The 27,906-nt window shown below is 31.6% G+C and overlaps 2 protein-coding genes across 3 annotated transcripts; one reads left to right on the top strand and one right to left on the bottom strand.

The window, feature by feature from the left end:
* The first annotated feature begins 6,231 nt into the window (after nt 1-6,231).
* LOC11445192 (ethylene-response factor C3) lies at nt 6,232-7,065 on the top strand. Its single transcript, XM_003606170.1, has one exon. The coding sequence runs from the start codon at nt 6,232-6,234 to the stop codon at nt 7,063-7,065; it is 834 nt and encodes a 277-aa protein (XP_003606218.1).
* Nucleotides 7,066-18,163: 11,098 nt separating this feature from the next.
* On the bottom strand, nt 18,164-26,990 carry LOC11446986 (fatty acyl-CoA reductase 1). 2 transcript variants are annotated; one of them, XM_003606166.4, is made up of 10 exons: nt 26,857-26,990; nt 26,659-26,762; nt 26,267-26,469; nt 25,184-25,284; nt 24,710-24,914; nt 24,031-24,192; nt 22,805-22,886; nt 18,892-19,164; nt 18,611-18,738; nt 18,164-18,515 (listed from the first exon to the last, which is right to left on the bottom strand). In XM_003606166.4, the coding sequence occupies exons 1-10, from the start codon at nt 26,924-26,926 to the stop codon at nt 18,359-18,361; spliced, it is 1,485 nt and encodes a 494-aa protein (XP_003606214.2). In that variant the 5' UTR covers nt 26,927-26,990; the 3' UTR covers nt 18,164-18,358. The 2 variants fall into 2 exon arrangements, with proteins under 2 accessions (XP_003606214.2, XP_039689686.1); XM_039833752.1 differs by lacking the exon at nt 24,031-24,192.
* Nucleotides 26,991-27,906: the final 916 nt, after the last annotated feature.

The following is a 27,906-nucleotide window of genomic DNA, read 5'->3' as shown; positions in this document are numbered from 1 at the left end:
AGAACTTGAGAAGGTTCATGTACCATCGTAGTTCTTCTTCCTTTAGTGTGTCAGACTAGGGTTTGCACTTCAAAGAATCCACGACCTCTATGATCACCATCTACGAGTTAAATGCAGTAACATGATCCAAGGGTACAAATATCATACCTTTTTATTAGAATGTAAGATTGATATTGTCCACGTGATGTGCACGTGGTGACCTTGGCGTGTGCTGTTCAATGGTTGCTTCAAAAGTTGTTAAAAAGTGGTTGTACAAATATCATTTTTCTTTTATCATATCGGTTCACAGCAAACACCGTGATACTCTGTTATTTGTATTTAATTAGTGTATGAGTTTCAACATTAAACGGTATGAAAACAACAAAAATAAAAATAAATAAATAAATAAAAAGCATATCAAATGGTTTTAAATCAAAACTCTCACAATCTTACGTAGCAATCTTATGCCAATGTCCCATAAGAAGTTGCACATATCTACTTGAATCAAATCTGTCGCAACCTCCAAATCTGTACCATATATATAAATTTTTAATTGTAGTTGACTATTCCTTTTTATGTACTTAATTGGAGTTGACTATTCCATTTTATCAATCTTTTCGGTGTCTTTCTTTCCCTTCATTTCCACAGTAACTCTGAAATGTTTTTCATTTAAACTACAGTCTACAACAATAATGATAAATAAATCGTTGACATCATCAGCTTATCTTATCTATTGCATCAGAATTCATATAGCATTATCCATAATTACGAGTATCTTATAATACTCTTAAAACACTTTTAATAATAAGTTTTTATAAAAATATGTGTATTTAATATATAGAAATTGTAACATTTAATTTTTTTAAAAAATATTTTTTAAATATAGGATCCTTAACGAATGTCTCAGCGACACTCTTTAACAATATTCAATTATTGATTAGTTTCAATCGTAAGTTTTTTTCTTTTCTTTCAAGGAAACAACTACTCTCTTGTCCTTTTTTTTAAGATAAGTTAGCAAAAGCACAAATATTAAGAAAAGGTGTTAGAATTATTGATGATGAATTGAGATTTTTTTTTAATAAATGAATCCAGAAATTTTAATAAGTGGGGTTCAGATTATATCATAAAATTTTATATGAAATTATATAAACACGTAAGCGTGCAAAAATTATGTTTATAATTGCTTTAAAATGTTGATTTTTTAAAAATATTTTTCCATTTTTAATAGAGTGTAAAAATATAACCTTAATTAATTATTTTTTCAACCACCGGCGTCAATCACATAGCCTTTTCAACAAATATAGGAATAGTTTAGAGCATAATAGTAGTTTTATGGTCTTGCTAACGATATGCTCTAATAAAATTGGTTAAAGATTTCATAAAAGAAAATTTTATTTTAAAAATAAGTGTTATTTTTATCGATATAATAATTATAGCAACTTTTTATAAAAAAATTACTTCATTTGATTTTTTAACAAGTGTTATTAGAACATTCATTATTAGGATCCTTCCTAGTTTGGTAATTTTTTGTAGTGTTTTAAAAGAACTATGTAAAAAACAATAATACTATATATGTGGGGTCAAACTGCATAAATATATAATTTTGGGTTAAAAATACAATAAGCAAATGGAGGCAAATGGGGTTAGGTGACCCCATTGCCCCCACATTGAATCCGTCCCTAAGTAATAAATTTGTCTGAAAAATGTGCTACTACTGCTCCCCCCGTTTCAAAATACATGTCGCAGTCAACCGTTGTACACATGTCAATACACAATTTTGACATTTAATATCTTTAATTATATAAAATAAAAATTGATGAACATTTGATATTTTGAAAATATTCGTTGAGACAAATCAAACATCTTACATATTATATTAGTTCAAAAATGTGGTCAAAGTAAGTTATGTGAATAGTGTACATTGTAAAATTGCGACAAGTATTTTGAAACGAAGGGAGTACTAAATTGTCTTTTTTGTATAACTGTATTTAATGTTGATTTTTCATATTCCAAGATAGTTTATAATATTAATAAGGGTCATGCTAACCGGTGCCTCGGAGCATTGGTTAAGGATATTCTTAACTAGTGTTTTGGAGGTACCGGTTAACATTTCCCTATTAATAAGCGTGTAATTGGAAAAATAGTAATAAATGTATCTAAAAATTTGTAGATAGTCTTGTATTTAGAGGCAACACTTTTTTAAAAGTAGTCATATAATTATGGATGAATGAAGTATTTCTAATTTGCCTAATAATATGGATTATTTGATTTCGTTGGTTGCAATTGATTATTTGAATCAATTGGTTGCAATTTAATTAATTTGCCTAATAATGTGGATTATATTAATCAAATTGGTTGTAATTGATTATGAATCAATTTGATTTCGTTGGTTGCAATTGATTATGAATAAATTTATTTGCCTAATAGTTCAATACTTTTATTGATTAATATAATCCACTTTGCGCTCTCTGTTTTTTTTTTTTTTCACACCGTTCCCTGTTTTGAAAGCTCTTCAAAGATATGTTAATATATGGATCAATAACACAAATATGTTAGCTTTTGTCAAAAAAAAAACACAAATATGTTAGCGAGTTTGAATTGAAACACGATAATACAACTATTACAACTAATCCTGAAGTGACAATATTATTATGTTATATGTTCTTCTTGATTATGGATTTATTGTTGTTAATACCTTGTGTTTTTTTATTGCTACTATTACGAAGATTGATTGATTGTTAAACATGTCTGACATGTTGCTTGTCCTAGTTTATTTATTGAGAGAAACTTTAATTTCCTTCTAAGTTTTCTTTCTCTTACACTCATCGAAGGGGTGGTTTTATATTATTTTTGATCTAGAGTCACCCATCTGTATTTTTTCCTTTTTTTTCGATCTAAGTAAGTGATTTTCACATATTTTATATTTTTTTTGTGATTTTGTCGTCTAAGTGCGGCGTTGTGTTGTTCGTCATCTTTTGCAGCATTGTTTGATTTCACGACGAACAACACAGAAACATAAAATATGAGTATTCTTGTGATTTAGATTTTAATTGACATTCGCCGTTGTATGCTATTAACTTGGATGATATGAGTTTGTTCGCAGATTCACCATTTACGTTTTTAACGATGTTGATTATGATGTATTCTATTAATTTAAATGAATGAATATCATTTTGTTTTTGTAAAAAAAATTGATTGTTTGATTTCGTATTTACTAGTAAGATTAGTTATTTGCTACAATTACACAAAATATTGTTTTGGCTTGGTTTAGTTCACTGTTTAGTGTTTATATTTGAAGCTTTTTTATTTTGTTTGAGTTATTTTGTTAAAAATCGATGTAGGAAGATCAATTATATTCATTACGTAATTAACTTATGATTTTTATCTTTCTGTGAACTCTTTGTTTATGCTTGTTATTTCACTCATTGAGAAGAGAATAATTGAATGGGTATAAGTATTAGTTTTGAGTCTATTATTAACGAAGGTTTCAAGTCATTCGTATTGTGTAGCGAGATAATTTAAAAGCTTAAATGCATTTATTATTTTCCTATTTTAACTTAATTGAGATTTTAGTTCCCCTATTTTTTTAATTACTATTTTAATCCTTTTATTATACATTTTTTGGGTTTTTTTAGTCTCATCAATTTTGATGATTTGTCACTTTTATTAATGATGTGGCACTAACATGTCATATGTGTGTTGGCTTTCTCATTTTCCAAGTCATTTATAATAATCATTAATCTACATACATAAGAAAAACTAATTGATTAATTAAAAATATAGAAAGGATTAAAACATAAAAAGGAATGGAATTAGATTGAGGAATGAACCCTAATTTCTAAAATCCTCGATCTTCATTCATCCTCCTCCTTATTCTTGTCTAATCAAACGAATTCAAATTCTTCAATTTGAAGGTTTAATTCCACAATTTTTTCAACGTGAATCATTGTTAAAGTCGTCTTAGAACAAATTTTGAGAAGCTCACTTGTTTTTATGTACTAAAAATTGTTGGGTCATGGGGGACCAACACATCGAAGCTAGAACAACCACACAAGCAAGATAGACGTTGAGTCCATCTATACATCATGCTCCCCTTCGTCGAACCGAAGCTCTGATACCACTGTTGGGTCATGGGGGGAGCTATGGGGACCACCACATCGAGGCTAGAACAACCGCACAAGCAAGAGAGACAACTCATCTTCAGCTGTGGTCCATTCCTCTTCAGATTTCAGCACATCAGTTTTGTTCTCATCTTTGTCAAGAGCGACTGGATGCTCCCAGCCTTTCAGAACAGACTTCCAAGTCTTGGTGTCAATGGATTTGAGGAAAGCACTCATTCATGATTTCCAATAATCATAGTTGGTTCCATCCAACAAAGGTGGTCTATTCACAAACCCTCCTTCCTTGTCCATAACACCAGAAATAACCTCCTTTGGATCTCACCCTAAAAACAGGCAGCGTGTCTGCTCTGATGCCAATTGAAATTCTGGCACGTTAGACTTACGATGTTCTATACGATGTTTCAACACAAGTTATACAGAAACAGATGTTGAATAAAATGTTTCGAACACTAAGCTAACACAAGACAAGAAAAATGTAAAGCATAAAGTAAAAGGCACAGTGAGTTTGTTAACCTAGTTCGGTGCAACGTCACATACTCTAGGAGCTACCAAGCCAGGAACGAAATCCACTAGTGTAGTTCGTATTCAATAGCTCTCAGCAAACTCCTCGTTTGAACTAATGACCTAGGACCTACCCGTACTGACTTCAACCTAGAAACTCCTAAATCTGAGATCCCATCTCACTCCCTTATCACAACCCCTGTGATTCTCAAATTACAAACACAATGAAATGAAGTTACCTTCAAACAAAACAACTAAACGCCGTACTTCACAGCTTAGGTGCAATTTACAAACTACCTACCTCTTTGCTTAAAAGCTTCAGAGTAGTGCACAATTTACAACTCAAACACATTCCTAAACATGCATCAAGATGATACACGAAAGGCTCACATAAACAGACTCAAACCCTAGATGATCTATTCTTCAAATGACAGCTTGAATGATTCTCTATGTCTTCCAATCTTGTTTAAATACTGAAGCAATAAGGGTCAGTAAACTTGTTGGGCTTCAGAACAATCCGGTGATCCATTTCACGTACAACAGAATCAGAAAAGAAAACTTCTAATATGTAGACACATTATTAGGAACATCCTGATCACCTCCAAACTTTCCTAAGTAGATAACACAATCTTAGAAAATCACAAACCGATATGATCCTGTGCTAAAAACACGCAGCTTGACCAACAAGAATAAAGGCGTGGATTCCTTAAATAAAATAGCGCGTGTGTAAAACAAGGCAGGGTGCAGGTCAACTGAATCATGCCAGGATGTTGGCACATCGTGTTCAACATCTCACATGAATATTTGTTTTAGGCAAAAGTGAAGCCAATATACAAAAATCCAAAAGAGTCTCTAGATTTAAGTGACAAAACTTTGTCTGGTGAACTTGAACTTTGGATATTGATATTGTGGAACAATAGTTTCAGTGGAAAGTTGCATTTCTCCTTGAAAATTCGCACAATAATAATTATCTTAGATCTTGAATGAATTCGAAAACGAAAGAAGGGATGGGGAATTTGAATTCGTTTGATTTGAAAATAAGGAGGAATATGAATGAAGTGGGGATGAGGAATTTCTCATCGTTTAATTAATTTCTTTATTTTTAATAAATTTTTTTATCTATGTAAATTATTATAAATGGCATGGAAAATGAGAAAACCAATACACATATGACATGTCAATGTCACAACATTAAAGAGAGTGACAAATCACCAAAATTGATGGGGGACTAAAAAAACCCAAAAAATATATTATAGGGGGATCAAAATAGTGGTTTTAAAAATAGGAGGATTAAAATTTCAATTAAGTTAAATTAGAGGGATCAAAAGTGCATTTAAACCTATTTTAAATTTTAAAATATGTAGTTTAATTTTTGTTGATCAACTTTATACTTAATATACTATTATAATTTTTTTGATGGCACACCCGATTTTTTTTTCTTAAATCCGCCACTGTTTCTCTTTATTTATAAGTATCTACACCTTTATGACTATGAGGTGTAACATAAGACATTTCCAAACTACAATACCCACTCAAAGTTGGTGCTGTTTCACTATAAAAGGGGAAAACAAGATGAGACATATATAGAAAATTCTAATTGATAAAGAGCCATTGATTAGTATATTAAAAAATGAATTTTTATCCTCCTTACTTAAAAAATCAAAACCAAAACCTTCTATACTTCACTGAAGATTCTCTCTCTAATATCTATTGGGAATTAGAAGATGTCGTTAATTACTTCAATGGTGATATCAATTTCAAGAAGGACTCACAATCACAAACAAAGGAATCATTATTATTACCATTATCTTTATATGCTGAATCCAACTCTTCATTTCCATTGCTAAGCAATGGATCACTAGAAGTCTCATATAATAATACTACTATTTATACACAAGTGATCAAAGAAACAGAAACATCATTGTCATTGCCATCCAAAAAGAACAAAAACAAAAAGAAGACATCGTCATTAGCATCATCCTTGCCACTACCAGCAATTAAAGAAAGTAACAAAAGGGTGCTTAGAGGAGTACGAAGAAGGCCATGGGGGAAATTCGCGGCCGAGATAAGGGACTCGACAAGAAAAGGGGCTAGGGTATGGCTTGGAACATTCAACACGGAGGAAGAAGCCGCTTTAGCTTATGACCAAGCCGCTTTTTCAGCAAAAGGTTCATTGGCAGTGTTGAATTTTCCGGAGGATGTAGTTAAAGATTCACTCAAAGAAATGGCTATAAATTCTGAGCCTTTAGAAGAAGGTACTTCTCCTGTGTTGGCAATCAAGAGAAAAATCAAGAGAGAACACATTGCGAGAAAATCATCCAATGAGGTTAGTAAAAAGAAAATAAAAATTGATCATAATGGTGATCGAACAAAGAGAGAGACCAATACTAAATCTAAACATGTGTTTGTCTTTGAAGATTTGGGTGCTGAATATCTTGAGCAACTATTGAGCTTAACTTCTTAGTCCTCCTCATCCTTTGTCATCATCATCATTTCAGTTCTTGAGTGTTTAATTTGAACAATTGTAATTCTGTAAAAAAAAATATTCATTTAAAAAAAATGTATAAAGGTCTCTCAAAAATAATGTATAAAGGAAAAAAATATTTACAAAATACATCAGATATCCATCGCGCGTGCAACTGCAGAGGTTAATATCCAGAGTTTTATGGAACCCAAGTGGACAACATATGTTTTTACTATCAAATGTTTGATATCTTGTAAAAAAAAAAAAAAAAATCAAATGTTTGATATAAAATATAACATATAATATACTAAAAATTGACAATTAAGAATTAAAATTGTTAATGTTTAAAACATAATATGAAATAGTAAAAATAGATTAAATTAAAATTAATAAGTATTATTAAAAAATTAAAAACAAACAGATACTCATATATCCAATATTTAAATAAGTCTAGCTACATGTAATCACCAAAAAAATAAAAAATCTAGATACGGAAAAGATCATTTAAAAATCATATATCCAATAAGCACCATGAAAAATAAGTAAGCCTAGTGTCATCTTTATATAATAAATCGATCGGATTGCATCGTTTTGTTTGTTTGCATCATATTTTATTTATTTGTTCAAATTATAATTTACTTATAACATATAGCACTGTTTTTTTTTTCTTCTCTTCTCCGAATATAATAAAAATTCTCAGCTGAACTTTTTCAAATAATTGTATCATCACATAGTCTCCTTTTAATATGTAAACCAATTATAATGTAACATGTGTCAACTTTGTATTATAAGTCAAATCAAATTGAATGGTTTTGTATATTTGCATCACTTTTATTTTATTTTTATTAGTAGATATTCCTCCCTTATTTATTTTTATTTGCATCAATTATTATTTTTTATTAGGGAATCATTAAAGTTTAAATGAATATTGACAAAAATCAACTCTGGTACACCGGATTTTTTTGGTGACAAACGGAAAAGAGAAAAAGAAAGGAAAAGGAAAAACTAAAAAAGCTAATGCCTAGCAAAAGAGATGTATAGTGCATCAGCAAGCAGTTCGGAGGAGCAGTATCTAAACTCACTAATTTCTCATAACTTTTAGCACCTAACTTAGCCAAACAATTAGCAGCAGATTGTCTTCCCAAAGAGTATGACACAAACCAACAATCCAATCTTGACTCAAGAGCTTCTTAATTAAGCTAATCAAGTTACCAAATATGTGAAACGTATTAAGTGGATCCTGAACAACTTAATCACATGCAAGAGATGATCTGAATAACAAATAACTCGCCAACAACCGATCAACCAACACAAATCCAGACCATGGTAAAGTGAAAGAATTTTAGCATGTAAGATACAAGAGGGATCAATATTACCATATAAACCATGTAGAAAGGAGCCTTCATGATCTCGAGTAAGATGACCAAACCCTGTTAAACCTGAATTTGTAAATACGCTATCATCCACATTAAGAGAAATCGAGACAAGAGGGAGGGGGGTGTTTCCAAGACACCCTCCTAACTACACATTGGATGTGATTTGAATCAGAGTTCCCAAATTCCATCGTAACATCTTGCAACATGGCTACAACTTGATCAAAGATATCCAACCCATAATGTTTTGTTCCCTCAAACAAATATATATTCCTCGAATACCAAATCTTCCAAATAATAATTAATAATAATGTCATGTTTATTAATAGATTCTTTCAACCAATCCTTAAGATCAACATTTGCAGAGGGTACTAAGAAATGAGGCAAGCAGCGGTGCCAAACCTCCGAGGCGCAACTATAAAGAAACAAATAATGCAAAAAGTCTTCATTGGTGCCATCATAAATTGGACATGCATCTGAGACAATCATACTCCTCCTTTTCAAAACCACATAAACAAGAACTAAGTAATTGCAAAGCTCCCAAAGAAAAAATTGAACATTAGACGGTAGTTTAAGACGCATAATCCAGCTCAAACCAATATGATGAAGATGCAACCTAAAGGATCCAACAACAACTTATAGGCATCCTTGTAGTATAAGTACCAGAGATAGCACTCTCCCAAACCCACAGATATGGCATGTCACCTACCGTAGCAACCTGTTTTTCGCTAGAATTATTTTTATTATTTATTATAGGTGTTTATGCGTGTTTGTATGTGCTTATTTATCCTTGTGTGTATTTTATTTGGGATTAGTGAGTTTTTGGCCTGAAATGGTATTTTAGTCATTTTTAGAATAAGGGGTATTTTGGTGAGCAAGGGTAAATTAATCATTTTTATTAAGAAGGTTATTTTTAGTATTTTAATGAGAATGATTATTTTTACTAAGTTACTAGTGAGTTGGGGTAATTATTTAGAGATGATAATTATTCGGTGTTTTAACGGTTTAAGTGAGTAATTACTTTTGAGAATTAGTTAGTAAGGATGTTGAATCCATTATGACAATTAGAAACCTAACACAATTATGAGGTGACTAGATAAGCATAACTCTTATGAGAAAACTAAGTTAAACCATTCATTATTTCATTTCACAAAAACATAAGAGGTAGAGGGAAAGTAGATCACAAGAGGAAAGAAGAGGAAGCTAAAGAGAGAGCTTGAGGTTTGAAGAATTAGGGGAGATTTGAAGGTGAGAAAAACACAGAAAAAGGGGTTGAATTGTGTTAGTCTTTTCTTCTTTTTAAAACTAAGTCCAGTGTTTAGAGTCTGATAGAGTTCAGAGTCTAGAACAAAGTTCAGAGTCTTATGCAACAGATAAAGTAAAGAGATAGAGAGAAGAGAAAGACACAAAGAAATTATATAGGTTCCTTCCACAATCCGGAAGTAGTCCTGTCCCCCTTGCACTTCCAAGGAGAGTTCACTAAAATCAATATCTGATTACAATTGATCAAGCACAAAAGCAAGAGACTTCAAACTACTCAAGCACAAAATCAAGAGGTTTCCTATGCTCAAGCACAAAGACAAGAGTCTTCCTATGCTCAAGCACAAAAGCAAGAGACTTCTAATCAAACAGAATTACACAGAAAATGTTTGAGGTTTGAACACTTGACATACAATCAGTGGTGTTCACAATACAAATCAGATACAGACTCTGTAATTTCTAAGATATGAAAGGTGCTAAGAAATTCTAAGTGAACTTGATGTGAAAAAAATTTCAGCAGAGTTTTAGCACTTGTAAAATTGTTGTGAGTCTCTTACAATCTTCAATTTTTCACTCCTTTATATAGAGGTGTGAAAGAGACATTGTTGATTGCCAGCACATCAAAAGAGTCGTTGTTGAAGCTTGATAATCACCAATGATATGTTGCTTGATTTGGTTATTGTCTTAGGAGGGAACAATTTCAAATTCATTCCTTGAGAAGAGAATAATCGGCGTAGTCACAACTGTTATCTTGTACTAATGGAGACATGAGGAGTGGAGTAGTGGAGGTAGTGGTTGTACAATCGTACTATGTCCTTTTCCTGCGCTCTCCAGTGGATAAACATCCAATGCCTTCTAAATGATCTTCAGCTTCTGATAGACAACTTCTGGTGATCTTCAGACGCTCTTTGTCTTCAGACTCTGTTCATTATTTCAACACAAGCTTCCTTTGAGAATTTCATTGCTCTCATTTGTTCTTTCAGAACTAATACTTGAATTAAAGACTTAAAAAATATTGTCTATGGTCCTGCACACTTGAACAAATATTAGCATATCCAATTGACATTTTTAATACCTTTTTATCATCAAAACGTATGGTGGTAATGTTAAACACATTTTGTTCCAACAATCTCCCCCGTTTTGATGATGACAAACACCAGTATTAAAGGTCAATTGTGTTAGAAGAAAATTATTATTATTTTATTTATAATTAATACTAATAGTTGACTTAGTCTAATTCGTTTAGCCACATTTCTTTAAATTGATTTAGTCTAAGGATATTTACTTTCATCTTAAAGAGTAATTAAGGCACATGTTTCTTATGTTGTAACCGAAATGGAATTGATAAGGCACGTTATAGCTGCTGTTGTTTTTGAGGAGATTGTGCCTATTTATGCTCACAAGCTAACTGCCAATTTGAATAGAGTTTTATGTTCCTTGTACGTGCTATCAATATCAAGAGGAGGAACACCTTTTTTCTTTTGGTATAAATACTTATGCACAGGCTAAACAAAAATCCCTCCTTTACATTTTATGCTTCAAATTATACATGAATAGATTTTCATGAGTCTGACATATAATTCTGGGTTACATCCTCCTGAAAGAATTTCTTCTTGATAGTTCTGAATCCTTGGTTTCAATCCAAGAAGAGCCTACTGAATCCTGGGGGATTTGCGCTTATGAGGCGGATAAATCCTTAAGGACAGTGCGATCAGCACGCCTCAGGTTATATAGCGGTTTACTATTGTGTAGGTTTTATAGAATTGTCAGTGGAAGATAATGATGGACCTGTTTTGATGGCCAAGTCATAGACTAATATATAGCACAATAAGATTACTTGATATCTCTCTTGTTTATTCTCTTTAATACTTAATTATTTCTTGTTTTTATATGTTGATTATTATTTGGATAGAATTCTATGTAAATATTTTACAACAAATTGTTGTTAATCTAATTAACAAGTTGACTTTAGGGTCTGAGGTTTGTAAGCTCCCCCTAAATTAATTGTTCTTAAGGTGAGTTTTGTAAGCTCCCCTGAGTTCTATCCATATTAATTAAATTCATTTTAAACTTAAAAACTTCACTCAAAATAATTTCACATGAAATTAAAGATTAAGATGAGAAGCAAGTTCTCTTAATTTTAGTTTAAGTTAAATTAGTGAGGCTCAGAGCCTAAATGTATACTATATCTACTCCCCTTTTTGTCATCAACAAAAAGTAATATAAGAACCAAAAAGATAAGTAAGAAAAACATGAGATATTTCTAAGTACAAATCAGAGCATGGTTAACATATATATATCAATGAATAATAACCAAAATATTGTCAGAGCAAGAAAAAGTATTAAAGTATCAGAGCAAAAGATATGAAGCATAAGTATTTTTTTTTTTTGAAGGAATAAAGCATAAGTATTAGTGGCAAAAGAAATGAAACATAAGACAACATATAATAGATACAACAACAGGAAAATATGTGTGCAGTCTAAGGTTGTTGAGGTTTCCGCTGTTGTTTCATCAAGGCTATCATTTCCACCATCACTGCCTTCATTTCTTCTGACTGTTTCTTTAAGGTGCATCTGATCTTTTGGCTTGGGCTTCTTCACGTGCCTTGTATTCTTCTTTCATCTCAGCCATTTGTCCCTTCAAGTTTTCAGACAGCATCTTCTGCTCAAACAATTCTTGCTCTAATTTCTCAACCCTTTTGTCTTCTACAGACTCTGACTTCTTCAGTTTCTCAAGGATTGGAATTTGTGGCTTGACATGAAGCTTAGTTAACCAAGAAAGTTTCAGATCCACTTTGATAGTTGAAGTGATGATTGAAGAGGCATCTAGAAAGAATGGAGAGTCTGAGATGTAAAATATGTTCCTTCTGACTTCCACTGCTTCCATACTCTTGATAACTTCCTTAAACCAGTTGTTGAGAGACTGATTTTGAGCTTCAATGGATAGCCTTTGCAAGTCACACATAACTGTGTCCACTCTTTCTTTTAGAGCAGTCCACTTATCTTCATACTTCTCAGTGTGAATTGGATCATTTCTAGCTTTCACCAGTCTGTTCAGATCCTCAAAAATATTCTCACAAACCTCTCTTAATACAATAGAGTCTAGTAAAAAGGTAGGAGGGGTGAGACATTTATGGTTTAAGGTGGAGGGATTGGTGCATCTAAGTTTTAAAGTTCAACAGATGCAAGATTCAAGAACAAAAGTACAAGATGAGTCTAAAACATTATCAACATGCATAACATTCTCATCATCTTCATCAGAATCTGATGTGATAATACCATGAAGAACTGGCTTGGGAATAGTAGGTTGAAGAATAGGTTCAAGGATGGATTCTTTGTTGGCCAAGGAATCAATTGCAGCTTCAAATGAGTTCTCTGGTTTTTCCCATTGACAAGCCTGTCAAGAGGATCTAGACAAGAACTATATCTATTTTAGTTTCAACCACTTCTTCTGGTTTCTTAACCAAAGTTTTGAATGTCAAGGCAACTAATGTCAAATTTCACCATTTAATTTTAAGTAGGAATGATACTAATTCCCCATCATAGTTACAATCAAATTTGTGGCCTATTGACCAACATTTAATTAAGTTTCAACCTAAGTATTTCGATAGTATTTTCGCTAATGACTTCTTAACCATCATTTGCTAAATACCAGCCACTAGGGCCTTCTTTATCTCAAGATCCGGCTAAACAACCGTGATTATGTTCTAAGAATCTTGCCTAGATGTGATGACTGTATTCATCATTCCCTAAGAGTAGGGAATTCAGATCTTCGGCATTAGGTTCTGTGTCGAGAGTCTCCCTTTCCCACATGAAACCATGAGTTGGATGTTGTCTTACAGAACTTGCATCTGCTTGATTAGTATCATAAGATTTTGCAGATGAACATGGAGCAATATTTGCTAGATTCTTGTCGAAAGTTTTTCTTGTAATATGATTCACTTCAGCAAGAAAATAGCTTTGGTCAGCCTCAATAATTTCGACCGTACCGTCATCTCTCCAAATTGAGATTTCTTTAATGCATGGATGAGGGAACAGCGCCTATCCCATGAATCCACTCTCGTCCACGTTGCGGATCTGGAGACTTGAAAATAGTCATATGAGTAGGCTTTTGTACTTTGTCGCTTCATGATATTAACATGGCTGCTGTGAGTTTGTTCGCAGATTCATTCTTTTTGTTTTTAGCAAATTTAAATTGTATTGATATACTGTATCAATTTGAATAAATGAATATAATTTATTTTTGTCAAAAAAAAAAAAACTCTAAAGAGCTATGTTTCTACAATTCATATTTTGATAATACGAACTATGAATTATTAAAATCCATTTTAAATACTTTCCAAACAATAAGCTCCAAAGAGAAATGTTTCTACAATTCATATTTGGATAATAACAACTATGAAATATTACAATCTGTAATAGAGATTAAATAATAAAATAAGCCACTTATTCCACTAAACTCTTCTAATTTCCAAAACAGCCCCCACAACTTAATCTTATTTTATTTTCAAATTTTATTCTATTAAATAATAAAATAAGCCACTTAATAAATCAACAACACATCACAAAAATCATATAAATCACATAAGTCATAAAAATAGACTCTAAACTCAATAAAATAAATAAATATTAAAATAGGGCGTTACACACACTCCATGCAGTAAGCCCATGGCATGCCCTAGGTGCATGGTGTTGGAACTAAATGTGTTTAACATTACCCTTTGAGAGTTTTGATGATAACAAGGTATTAAAAATTGTCAATTGGATTTTCTAATATTTGTTCAAGTGTACAGGACTATAGACAAAAATTTGACATCTTAAAATGGTCTTGGAAGAATAATAGAGAGCAATGGAATCAACAAACCAAGGAAGCTTAAAGCGTCTGAAGAAAACTGCTCCTGAAGACAAAGTGCTCTTGAAAGTGGCGACGTCATCAGAAGCAAGTTCATCAGAAGCTGACAATCACCAGAAGCTGTAGTTCATCAGGAGATGCAAGACTTAAAGCTTCAAAGGATGTTCATGGATTTAATCTCGTCTAAGCATTGCAGAAGACTGGAAAAGTGAAGCAACGACTAGTTTGAAAGGATTTGAAGGCATTGGATGCTTGTTCTTCAAAGAGCGTTGACAAAGTACAATTGTACGAAGTGTACAACCACTATCTCCACTAATCTGTTTTTGTCTCTGCTACAAGACAAGAAAAACAGCTCTGCCTGCAAAGATGTTCCTTCACAATGGAAATGCATTTGAAATTGATCCTTCATAGGACAATAACCATATCAGGCAAAGATCATTGGTGATTGATCAAAACTTCAAACGACTCTATTTTGAATGCGCTGGAAATTCACAACGTCTCTTTCACACCTCTATATAAATGAGTGAAGACTTAGAGATTGGTAAGGACTCAACAACAATTTACAAGTGCCAAAACTCTGTTGAAATTGTTCTGCATTCAAATGTTCACTTAGAATTTCTTATCAAATTTCATATCTTAGAAATTCTAGAGTCTTAAGAGTATGTATCTGATTTGTATTGTGAACACCACTGATTGTATATCAAGTGTTCAACCGCAAACATTTTTCTTGTAATTTTGTTTGACTTAAGAAGTCTCTTGATTGTGTTCAGGAGCAGATGAAGTCTCTTGCAGTTGTGCTTGAGCAATTTGAAGTTTCTTGCTAATTTTAGTAGTGAGCAATTGTAATCAGATATTACATAGTGAACTCTCCTTGGAAGTGCAAGGGGGACAGGACTGACTTCCGGTTTGTGGAAGGAACCTGTATAATTGCTTTGTGTCTTTCTTCTCTCTCTCTCTCTCTCTCTCTCTCTCTCTCTCTCTCTCTCTCTGTGTGTGTGTGTTTTATCCGTTGCATCTAGTTTTGAACATCACTTAAGAAGTGGAATTCTATCTGCTTCTGATTAGTGTTTTTAGCTTAGGAGAAAAAGAAGAAAAAACTAACACAATTCAACCCCCCCTGTGTTATTCTCGCCTTCACATGGTGCATTCCCTATGCGCATGTGAGTGCACTCTAGGCCCTTTTTCTCCATTTCTTCGTCCTTTTGGGTATTTGCTTCCATATATGTCTTGGGACCTGGGAACAAAATTTCTCCCTCTGTAAAGTCTTCTAAGGCCTGTTGAATTTTCATTCTTGATCTTCCCAAAGTCTTCATGATTTCTTCGTGAATTACATCAAAAACACCCTATAATTTCTATGTTTCGGGAAGAATATAATTATAGACTCAAATATAGAAAACATTACAAATGTCCCGAAATCATAGACAATTGTTCTAATACTCCCCTGCTTTGTTGGTAAAACCTACTGAAAATGATCGAAAAACATACTAAGAATTACGTAAGATGATACTAAAAGATGATTACCAAAACCTAAACCCTGTGTCTATAATAAAAGCTTTGATAGAATATTATTCTAACCCTAGATTCAAAAGTACATTTCAAATCCTAAATAAAGCATAAAACACAAGAATAACAACAATATCAAGTAAAATTGTTAGAACCATATATTTAAGGATCAAAAAGAGTACATATTAGCTTGATAAAGTACCTCTAAACCCAAAGGGGTAGATTTAGCTACATATTTTCATAGTAGCCTTGCAAAATTGGATGAAAAGGTGAAGATTCAAAGACAAGATCTTGATTTCTCTCAAATCTTGTGAAAATCCACTTATAACACTCTTGCTTTGTGTTTCTCTTTCTAAATTGATTTTATACATTCGGGACGAGTTTGTGTATCGGTTCGGGGTGGATACCTATATCCCCGTTACCCTTCCCGTATCCGTGTTTTAAAATCGGGGAAAACCCAAACTCATACTCAAACCCAATCAAAGCGGGAAAAACCCGTCAAATTGGGTTTGGTTCGGGCGGGTATTCGCGAGTATGGGTTTTGTTGCCATGCCTATCGATTAGGTTATCACGTCTCGACAGACTCATCACTTAGATAGTCTACTTAGAATAACTAAATGTGACTTGATTGTTATTGTTATTTAATTCCAACAAAGGAATAGAGAGGATTCAATCCTAACCACTGCTAACATATCTGCAACCAAACAGGTAAATGCTCTGCTGCAAACAGATAAAAAATGCAAATCTCTTAACCCTCAACTCTTTATTTTATTATTTTGTTTCCAAATAAGTAACGCGAATTGTTTGGACGAAACGACAATCCATGTTGATACGATACTCTACTAATCACTTTATTACTTGATAAACGATTTTGTACACTTGCCTAATCCGACCATCAAAAGGCCAAGCTCGGGCCAACACTTTTTATAGTAGGCCAGACTCGGGACTTAGAAAGCCCAGCCCAACCTGGGCTTTTTCCATCCCTAGTGTACATAAACTCTAGGAGTAGTAAACAAATTTGAAGCACAATACATTTAAAGTGTATTCCTTATGGATTTTTCTTTTGAATGTTTCTAGACAAGGTATATATTAAGAACAAGTATGCATATAATTACAATAGTATATGAACAAGTTAGACTTAGTATGTATACATCAATTTGCTGAATGTCGTAACCTTCAATCAATATTGGTCCTTTAAATAGAGTTGAAGCTAAGATAGCCGTTTTTGAAGAAATTCATGTCTTTGAATGTTTGATTAATTGCTGAGAAGAAATTTGGTCAGCGGCACATGAGTTATTCAAGTTCATCAATGATTCTATTAAAGAGCATTACTCACTTGCTTGATTCAGAATAATCTTTCCTTTCTAAGCAAAGAGTCGTTGCATCCATCAATGATGAATCCATCAATGAAGAGTCGTTCCACTTATTAGAGAAGCCTTGTTTGTTCTTCTAATCAATTTTGGTTTGACATTGGTTTCGTAGTTTTTTAGGTGTAGAGTTTCAGGTAGACTCTAAAGTTGTGGCAAATACTTTGATGGGCGATAGATTAGGTGCCATTGCTGGCTCGAGCTTGATTCAAAAGAACCAACGATTATTAGGTTCAAATTGGATGATTAAGGTGTGTCATTCATACATTGAGCCTCTTTTGGTGGTTTATGAGCAATGCCTTTTTTGATTAGTTCTTTATTTTTAAGGCTAAACAACACTTTTCGTTCCCTAAATTTTAAAATGTTGCAATTTTGACCTTCTATTAAAAAAATAGGGCTAAAATGATTGTTGTTTAGTTTGTTTTTTATTTAGGCTTAGGCCTACTTGTACAAAACAAAAGAAAGAATAATGGAACCTTTTTCACTGTGTGTAAATGTACAGTTTACTTAATTAATGCACTAAAAATGGTGACTAATTTAACATATCACTCAAAAAGATCGAATCAATTTGAAGAAAAATTAATCAAATTAAGTCTAAAAATAATAAAAGTACCCAACGAATACTTAAATAATATTATTTATATATATATATATATATATATATATATATATATATATATATATATATATATATATATATATATATATATATATATATATTTTGAAGTAATTTATACCTCAATTATTACAATTGTCAATAATCAACCATATTACAATAACAACCTTTTCCATTCTTTCAGGTACATGCTTTCTCACACATTTTTATTAAATATCAATATTTTATTCAAACATCAATCCAACACTAGTTTTATTCAAACACATACAAAGCTATAGATTAATAAGAGATGAAGCCAACCATTTTTGAAATATTTTGAAGACTATCTTGTTTGATACTTAATGAGACCAGGGATGTGTGTATTCATCATATAGTCTGTCCAATCAATGCTAGTTGGATCAAAGTTAAATTCTTCATTCTCCATCTTAAGATAACCCTTTGTTGCCATCCGTAAAATTTCAGTGTTTGTGTCATCAAAGCTGAAATGAAAATAAAATAATGGTTCATGATTATGAATAAAATTAACCTAGGTAGATAAAATTTTCAAATAATTGAAGGCCATAACATTACGTACATGGACTTAAAAAATACATATGGTTTGTATAGTTTTGCCAATCGTTGCAGCATTCTAAGGTTTCTGCTGTTCTTCTCATAAACATCTTGGAAGCTATGGCGACATATTTTGTTCACCAAGTTTAAGATCTTGAAAAAGTGTCAAACATGTACAAATGATTAATTATTAGTATAATAATTTCAACATTAGCCAATACAAATTAAACGGTTTACATTAGGTTGTTGCTAGGATATAATATTAATTTAATAAAAAAAAATGTATATTTAATTAATTCAACTTACCATTAGTAGCAAGACATATCGGACTAACACATAAATGTTGAAAACAGCAAAACTATTCACCGGAATTCCCTTGGAAATGATTATTGGCTTTCCATTTTGATTTACGCAAGGTGTTTTCATGAAATAACGATGGCAAATATTATGTAAATCAGATGATTTGAGAGGATTTCTTAACGATGAAGAAATATGGTAGATGAAATTCTTAGGACGTTGATTTGATGAATGAATAAAAATGGCTGTAATCACACAATTGATGACCATATCTGCAGGTATCTGCATATCATTATCGAAAGTAAAGTTAAAGAACGCAATAAAAAATAAAGGTGTTAGTTAATAAATAATCGAATTGTTTGTAATAGGTTAAAGTACTTTTGTTCTTGCATTAACAAAATTCTTAGCTTATCAATAAAAGAGTAAATTGTATTTTCATCACACGAGAGAGAGAAGCTTATCTTGGGGCGGACATGTTCAAAGGCAGGGTGTGGCAAAGCCTAGGTCAAATTTTTATATTTTTTTAGAGTAATGATATTTTGAGAGTGGTGATACATGTACACCCCCATGTGGCAATACACCTCTTACACCCACACAAAATCCTGACATGTGGCAAGGAAAAGGGAAAGGAGATGAAAGAGAAAGTATGATTGTGAGATGAATTTACCAAAATGTCCATAATATATGGGGTGTACAATAGGGTCAGGGTGTATAATTAAAGGGTGTTCATCTAAATTTTTTCTATTTTTACAACCATTTGGTGACAACTCTTGTGATAACCTTCTCTTTCTCTCTTCGTATTGGTCAACAATAATAGAAAGAGAAAAAGGAAGAAAGAGAATAAACACATGATGTAAGTATGAGAGAGAGAATTGTTCAAAAATTATCATAAAATGATTGTACAAATATCATTTTTTTTTTTTTAATCTGTCCACTGCAACCAGCCCATCAATACTACACTCACTTTCATAATTTAAAACATTAGAAAATTTACCTCAAACCCCAACAATTATATCCGTACCACTACAAATTATAAAAAAAAAAAAATCAATTTTAACCATTTCCAAAATCACACCCATTGCTCATCAACTTCGATTGGCATTTGTTACTTGTGCTAAGACACATACAAATGTTAGTGGTTTTTTTCAGTAAAGTCAATATGGTTGTTAATTTCATTCGATCATCTAATTTTGTTTGCTAAGATTATTTTTTATATAACCTCTTATTAAATTGGGTTAAATATGTTTTTGGTCCCTATAAATATGTCAACTTTTCGTTTTAGTCGCTCTAAAATTTTCTTTCAACTTTTAGCCCCTATAAAATTTTCAATCACTACTTTTGGTCTCTATTTTTAATTTAATTTTTATATTTTTTAATGAAATTGTGCAGAAATGTGTCAAATATTCTAAAAACAATTCCTAAAAAAAAAATAGATTTTTTTAACAAAACACAAATTAAATATGAATTTTTAACCATAAACAATATAAAAATTCATATTAAATTCATGTTTTGTTAAAAAATTCTTAATTTTTTTTGGAGTCATTCTTATAATATTTTGAATTTTTCTGGAAAATTTTATTAAATAATATGAATTCTACATATGAGTTTACTTTAAAAGAGGGACCAAAAGTGAAGATTGAAAACTTTATAGGGACTAAAAGTTGAAGGAAAATTTTAGAGGGACTAAAACGAGAAGTTGACATATTTATAGGGACCAAAAACATATTTAACCCTATTAAATTTAGTATTATTTAACTAGACTCTAACCCGTGCGATGTACAAGTTTTGTAGAGTTTCATATACTCCCTCCGTTTCAAAATGAATGTCGCTTTAGCCAATTGCGCAGAGATTAAGGAATGGAATAAAGTAATCAAATGTCGTAGCAATTTTACCAAATTATCCTAATCAACTATTGGTTTGTTTTTCATTAAAGAAAAAATAATACTTTGGAAGTAGTGTAACATAGTATAAATTGAAGGGTACAATTGAAAAGAAAAAGTTATTATTGCATTGGAAACTGAAAGTGACATTCATTTTCAAACAATTTTTTTTGCTAAAACGACACTCATTTTGAAACAGAGGGAGTATATAGTATCAAATTGGTTATATTATTACCCTTAAAGTTACATTCAAACTCATAGAAATTATCAAACTAAGTGATGATTGAGAGTGATCGACATGCACAATCTTACGAAAATAATATTTTTTCAGCCAAAATGTTTGTGTTCTAGTGGTAAAAGTTCTGAGGTGCTATCATGTACACCCTCTGCTCACTATTGTCAGAAAAAATTTACATTTTAAATTCATTTAATTAATGATGTATATGATCTTTATTATAGTCCACATACATCGTTTAATGAATGAATCTAAAATGTTAATTTTTGCTTATATTAGTGATTGGATGATTTTTTTTACAAACCATTTTTTTTCATAAAAGTTAAATGGACCCGGCAATAAAGGCGAGATTAAGGTTGATTGAAACTATACATCGTTTAATGAATGAATCTAAAATGTTAATTTTTGCTTATATTAGTGACCGGAGGGTTTTTTATAAACCACTTTTTTCATAAAAATTAAATGGACCTGCCAATAAAGGCAAGATTAGGGTTGATTGAAACACTATTTAATATTTAATATAATAAAGATAAATATTACCCCCTCCGTCCCAAATTATATGACGTTTTAGGCATTTCACACGTATTAAGAAATATAATTAATTTTGTGTGGGAAATAGATATTATGAGTTATTTTACAAAATTGTCCTTAATAAGTTGTATGGGAAAGATAAATTAAATAATTGAAAGAATAGAGAGTAATAAATAGTTAAGGATATAATGAGAAAAGTAACTTTAATGTTTCATTGGTATTGTAAAGCGACATATAATTTGGGACAAATATTTTTTCCAAAGCGACATACAATTTGGGACGGAGGGAGTATTTAACAAAAATATTTAGTCTCATCGATATTGTGAGTTCAGACGCGCCTCTGACTTGACTATATATGATAAAATAAAGGCTAATAATCCATCAACACCCTTTCATCTGTCCACCCTTCTACCACTGCCTATGTGGCAATTATTTTTTGTCTCATTTAACCAAAATAATAATAAAATAAGAAAATAGTACAGTCTCTTTCTTTCTATCAAACCTCACAACACCAGCCCATCTTTCTTCTCTGTTTCGCACGCTCCCACCACCACCGCTCCTTCCTCACTGTCTCCTCCACCGGCCGGCGGCCTCGACCACCCTCTCCTCCCCATCCATTATCTTCTTTATGCTACTATTACACCGTCCTGTTTTAGTGAGAGAGAGAGAGAGAGAGAGAGATTATATGTGAAGGAGAGAGAGATGAGATGCAAGATTCGACATCAAAGCCGGCAGAAACGAGGCGTAGAAGCGGCGGAGGTGGGCTGCGTATTCATTACCATCGACGGTGAGTGTTCTATGTTTCGGTGGTGAGATACGAGGCTTATATGGCAGAGAAAGGTGGTGGTGGTGGTGAGGCAAGACGAGAACGTGAGAGATATTGCGATGTAGTGGTAGGCGGTGGTGTTAACGGTGGTCGGTGAGTGAAAGGAGGAGGTAGGTGGTGTTGAAGGGGGGGAGAAGAGAGAGGGAAGTGGATGGATAAAGAAAGAGAACATGTTTGGAGAGGGTGAAGGAAAAAACAGGAATGGACAAAACTATCCTTAATAAAATTAATTAAAAATGCCACATAGAGGGGTGTACAAGGGGGTTTGCCACCTAAGGTTGTTTGCCTATCATCACTTTAAAATAAATTACATATAGGTTATTAGCTAAGAGTCGATGTTCAAATTCCAATCCCCCTCATTTTTTTTATTTTAAAAAGTGAAATTTTAGCAAGTAACTTGCTTAAAAAAAAAAAAAAAAAAAAAAAATCAGAATACACCCATACACTTACTGCATCTATGACTGTCTTGGGATTACCAAGGAAGCATTTCACTTTCCCATGACCATAGGCATATATCAGACTGTCGATAGTTCTGTAAACATAAGTAAAAGCTATTTGTTAGTGCATGATAATTCATATATAAAGAAACAATTTGTTTGAGCTTACGATTATGCTCTATCCGTTCATATATATTAACAAAAAAACAATTTTTGTATATTGAGTAACTAATGTATCTAATCTATGATTTAATACATTAACTATTTAGAATCTAAAGAATCCTTCAAAAAAAAAAAAAAAAATCGAAAGATATATTTTTTACTTATAAATGTGACTGGAAGGAGTATGAGTTTAAATAATTATAGGATCTGAATGCAAAGGTGGTGAAAGAGAAAATAATAACATAACAATCATAGTACAATATCATCTGTCCCTTAAAATAAAACAATTTGTTACAATTTTAAAAACGATAATTCATCAAGAAACTTACATCTAATAAAAGCTTGCACATTGGTATATATAAAAAGTTAAATTTATCACTTTTCACTATTTTCCAATACTATATTTCTATTTTTATCCCCTTATCCAATGCTTCAAGGGTAATTGTTAGCATTCTCCATAAGTATTTACTATGAGAAACCCTAATGTATATCTTAAGGGCATTTTTTAAAGATTTTAAACATTAAGTTTAATTTAAAGATTTTAAATAGCAAGTTTTTAAAAATTCTATATATTCAATGCATTTTTTTGGGTTAATAGGTCTTTAACCCCCTGTAATATAGGTCATTTTCGGTTTTTCCTCCTGTAATTTTTTTTTTTATTTACCCCCGTGTAAAATTTTATTGTTTTGATTTACCCCCTAATAGGCCAAACAAAAACGAAAATTTTTTGAAAAAAAAATTGGTTTTTGTTTGGCCTATTAGGGGTGTAAATCAAAACAATAAAATTTACAGGGGGTAAATCAAAAAAAATATTTTACAGGGAGGAAAACCGGAGATAACCTATATTACAGGGGGGTAAAGAGCTATTAACCCCATTTTTTTTACAAAATGTATTCAATGCATTGAAAATTGGCTATTAAAAAAAATGCATTAAAAATTGAAATATTTAAATTTTGTAATAAATAATATATTTTTTTTTTATACCAGAGTGTTTTTCTAGGGGAAAATTACAGTAGACTGTCAGTGCATAATAGTTAATCTTTTAACGTTTGTGAGTGGTGTGAATATGATATATACCTTAAACCTTCAATCCAACCAGGAAAGGGATCCTTGTTTGTACTAGTAATCATTGTGGGACGTATAATGATTAATGGAACATTATCTTTATGATGAACTAAAAGCATCTCCCCCATTGCTTTTGTGAAAGTATATGTATTTGGCCAACCATACAAATTTGCTCTATTTTCCGTTATATATAGTTTAAATCGGATCACAAAAAGTAACATATATTAGATACATAACCATATATAATTCTAGACTATTAGAAAAGAAAAAGGTAAAAAAGGAACAATACAATAGAATTGGCTTAAAAGCATTTTTTCATCCCTTATTTTTCAAAAAAAATGAAGTTTTGATCCTTTGATTATAAAATCGATTTTTTGATCACTCTATTATACTTTTTTTTTCGTCATTTTATATTATGTTTGTTACTCGTTTATGACGTGATACCTATGTATAAAAAATATACCTAATACTTGATGTCACGTCATAAATAAATATGTAAAATCATAAAAAAAAAATGTCCAAAAGATGATACGGTTGATTAAAATTCCAAAAAAAGTAAAATAAAGGAATAAAAAACTGATTTTTAAAATAGAAGGACCGTAACACTTCATTTTCATTTAAACCAATATAATAGAATAGAAATTGATGATTTGTACCAAAAAAATAATAATTGAAATTGAAATTGATGAACCTTTCCATTCCATAATCCTTCATTGCACATGTTATTGTATTTTCATCCACATTCATTGCTTGGAGTTCAGCTAATTTTCTCTCCAACAAATTCATTTCTTCATGTATGTCTAATTTTGAGGTCCCTTTTAGAGATTCACCCATCTCAAATGGGTTCTCTCGTAAAATTATACTATCTCCATCCTTAGCATCTCCGCAAACATAAGCTTTAATGAATACATGCCAAAAGAAGTTATAATGTTTATGTTATAACTAATTAATAAAAAAGTTGAATCATAAAAAAAAAAAATAATAATAATAATAAAGACAAAAACATGAATTTTTTTCTGAGGAAACTAAAAAATGTAACTTATCTCCAATTTTATACTTCTCTAATATATATACTTAGAGAATAATTTTTTTATTTTTTTTTATTTTTTTATTTTATGTTTTTGGCCTTTAATTTACTTGAAGAAAATTCAGTTAAATACTTTACCGGTGGATATGTGCACAAAAGCCTTTATTCTTTTACAATTCTTTGCGACGTTCAAGGCATGCAAAGCACCTTGAGTATTAACAGCCATTAATATGTCAAACCTATAGAGAAATGAAATATTATATCTCAAATAATTAAATTTATATTTGACAACAATTATATTAAGAGTTTTTCTACTTGCACCCTACTTAATCATGGTTGCACCCTAAAATGACAAGATTACCCTTTCATAAAATTTGATTTTCAAAAAGCCTATTCCTTCTTTTTTGGTTACACCCCAAAACCCTTCTTCCAAAACCATAATTCTCCAATCGATCGATTGTGTTCTGCGAAGATTTTCAAAACCATACTTTCTCACGTCCATTCATGATTTCAAAGAAAATTCGAAGCAAATCAGGTTAGCAAGTGTTGTTCTTCAATCGATTGTGTTTTTCTTGTTATGGGTTCTCAGTTCTGATTTTGTGTTTTCCTTGTTCTGCGATTCACAGTTCTGCGATTTTGTAAACTCAATTTAAGTAGGTTCATGTAAACTCAATTTAAGTAGGTTCATGTAAACTCAGTTTAAGTATGTTCATGTAAACTCAGTTTAAGTAGGTTCATGTTAACTCAGTTTAAGAAGGTTCATGTAAACTCAGTTTAAGTAGGTTCATGTAAACTAAGTTTACATGAACCTACTTAAACTGAGTTTAAGTTAACCTTGCCAATGTAAATTAAAACCGTAATGGTACAGTGCATCAGTGCAGTTGAAGGAAAAAATTGAAACTAGCAAATAGAAGAAGAAATTCACTCACTTATATCCAATTGAGTATGGATGAAAAATATTTTCACTCTTTAATTTTCATGGAGATTGATATTGAACATCAAATTGTTTGATCAATCGCTTTGTGGGGTAAAAGAGGGTGAAACTCACTGACAATGAATAAAATTAGGGTTTTAAGAAAATTTATATAAAAGGGCAATTTTGGTATTATAATTTTTTTTTAAGAAAATTTGGGTGCAACCAGAAAAACATGGGGTGTAAATAGAAAAACTCTTATATTAACTCTTTTTTTTTTTTTTTTTTTATAAAAAATTAGATTTCACCTTTCGTCAAATTTGGTAGAGGCAGCAAAATGGACAAGAAGGTCTATCTCTTCAAATATCTCCCTTTTAAGCTTTTCATCTTTTATTCCCAAATTTTCAATAGCAACATCTCCTGCTATTGCCACAACCTTCTTTGATATGAAAGAGCTAAAATTTTCACCCCACTTGGCTCGCAGCACGCGAAATAAATCAATTTCAAAAACCTGGTATCGGAGATTTCAAGAAATGTAAGTCAGAAGATAAATGCTACTCCCTCCGTCTCAGATTAAGATATTTTTAGCTTATTTACTTTCTTAACTAGTATCTTGGAAGTTATTGTTAGCATTTTCTAAATTTTATTTTTTTCTTTATGATGCATTCACAATGTAAAGAAATGAAGATTGACGATGCACCTCATTTCGCAAACGATTTTCAGCCAAATCAGTGTTTGATGCTCTGAGGAGTAGATATAGTTTTTGTATCTCTGGTTGGATTCTTAATATCTTTTCAACAAAAACTGCATATGCATAAAAATAAATTCAAAGATCATAATATATAATATAGTGATATTTTAAATGATTAATTACATTACAAACTTTGCTCTATAGTACCTTTTGCTAAGAAGCCAGCTGCGCCAGTCACTAAAATAGTCTTTCCCTTCAGGAAGTCTTGTGAGTTCATTATGGAGAAAGAAGATAAAAAGTAGTCAAGGCCTATGCAAAGGGTTCTGGTTTGGTAATGCTTATTATTGCATGCCAAGTCCCTTATTTATACTTTTTTTTAAGGCTTATATATAATTTTGATTTCTTTATTTTTTAAGTTTGTTAACTTTTGATATCCTATTTTTTAAAATTATGTTTTTGTCCGCCTATTTAGAAAGTTAACGATTTTTTTTGGTTCTCTTACTTTTTGAATGATATGACTTGCTCATCAATGACATGGGTTCTACATAATAGTATCTACATGGTCCATCATTTTCACCTCATCAATTACGATTTTAAGAAAACATAAAAATAAAATATCAATATTATTCAAGAACCCTAATACCAATAATTCCCATATTGATTGTCAATTTTCCTTTTCTTTTTTAGAGATACATAGATTTTCCGCTTCAATCATTTTGTTCAGATCAATTTCTACTTGAATTTGGTCACGATGAATAATTTTTCCATATTTTGGTTTCAGATTTCTTGTTAAGAATCAATTCGCTCTTGTCTGATCTTGCGATTATGTTTGCTTTTGTATGAGATTCTTGTTAGTCCATTTGTGACTTTGCGTGATTCTCGATTCGGTTCTATATTGCAAGTCTCACAATTTAGTTAGTGATTTTTTGCTCACGATTATGCTCACTACAACAAATAAGGTTGTCCGTGACTGCTAAAATGATGGATTGCAACTATTCTAGGGGTTGCAGATAATCATTTGTGACGGTTCTCCAACGGTGGAGGAAATTGGTGTCGTTGCATCATTTTGCGATAGTTCGGGGAACAGACGCAACAATTGTCGTAGAGAATATTGCGACGATCCCTTACGATCATAAAAAAATAAAAAATAAAAAGAGCTTTCATATAGTTTTGAAGTGGCTTGCAACGGTTTCCAACAGTCACAAATTTCTATTTTTTTTTTTTTTAAGTTGAGAGGGCCTAATTTTGGCACACTCC

The sequence above is a fragment of the Medicago truncatula genome, chromosome 4 (assembly GCF_003473485.1).
Source record: "Medicago truncatula cultivar Jemalong A17 chromosome 4, MtrunA17r5.0-ANR, whole genome shotgun sequence".
Lineage (NCBI taxonomy): Eukaryota > Viridiplantae > Streptophyta > Magnoliopsida > Fabales > Fabaceae > Medicago > Medicago truncatula.
Note: the sequence above shows the minus strand (reverse complement) of the source record. Positions and strands in the feature narration are given on the sequence as shown.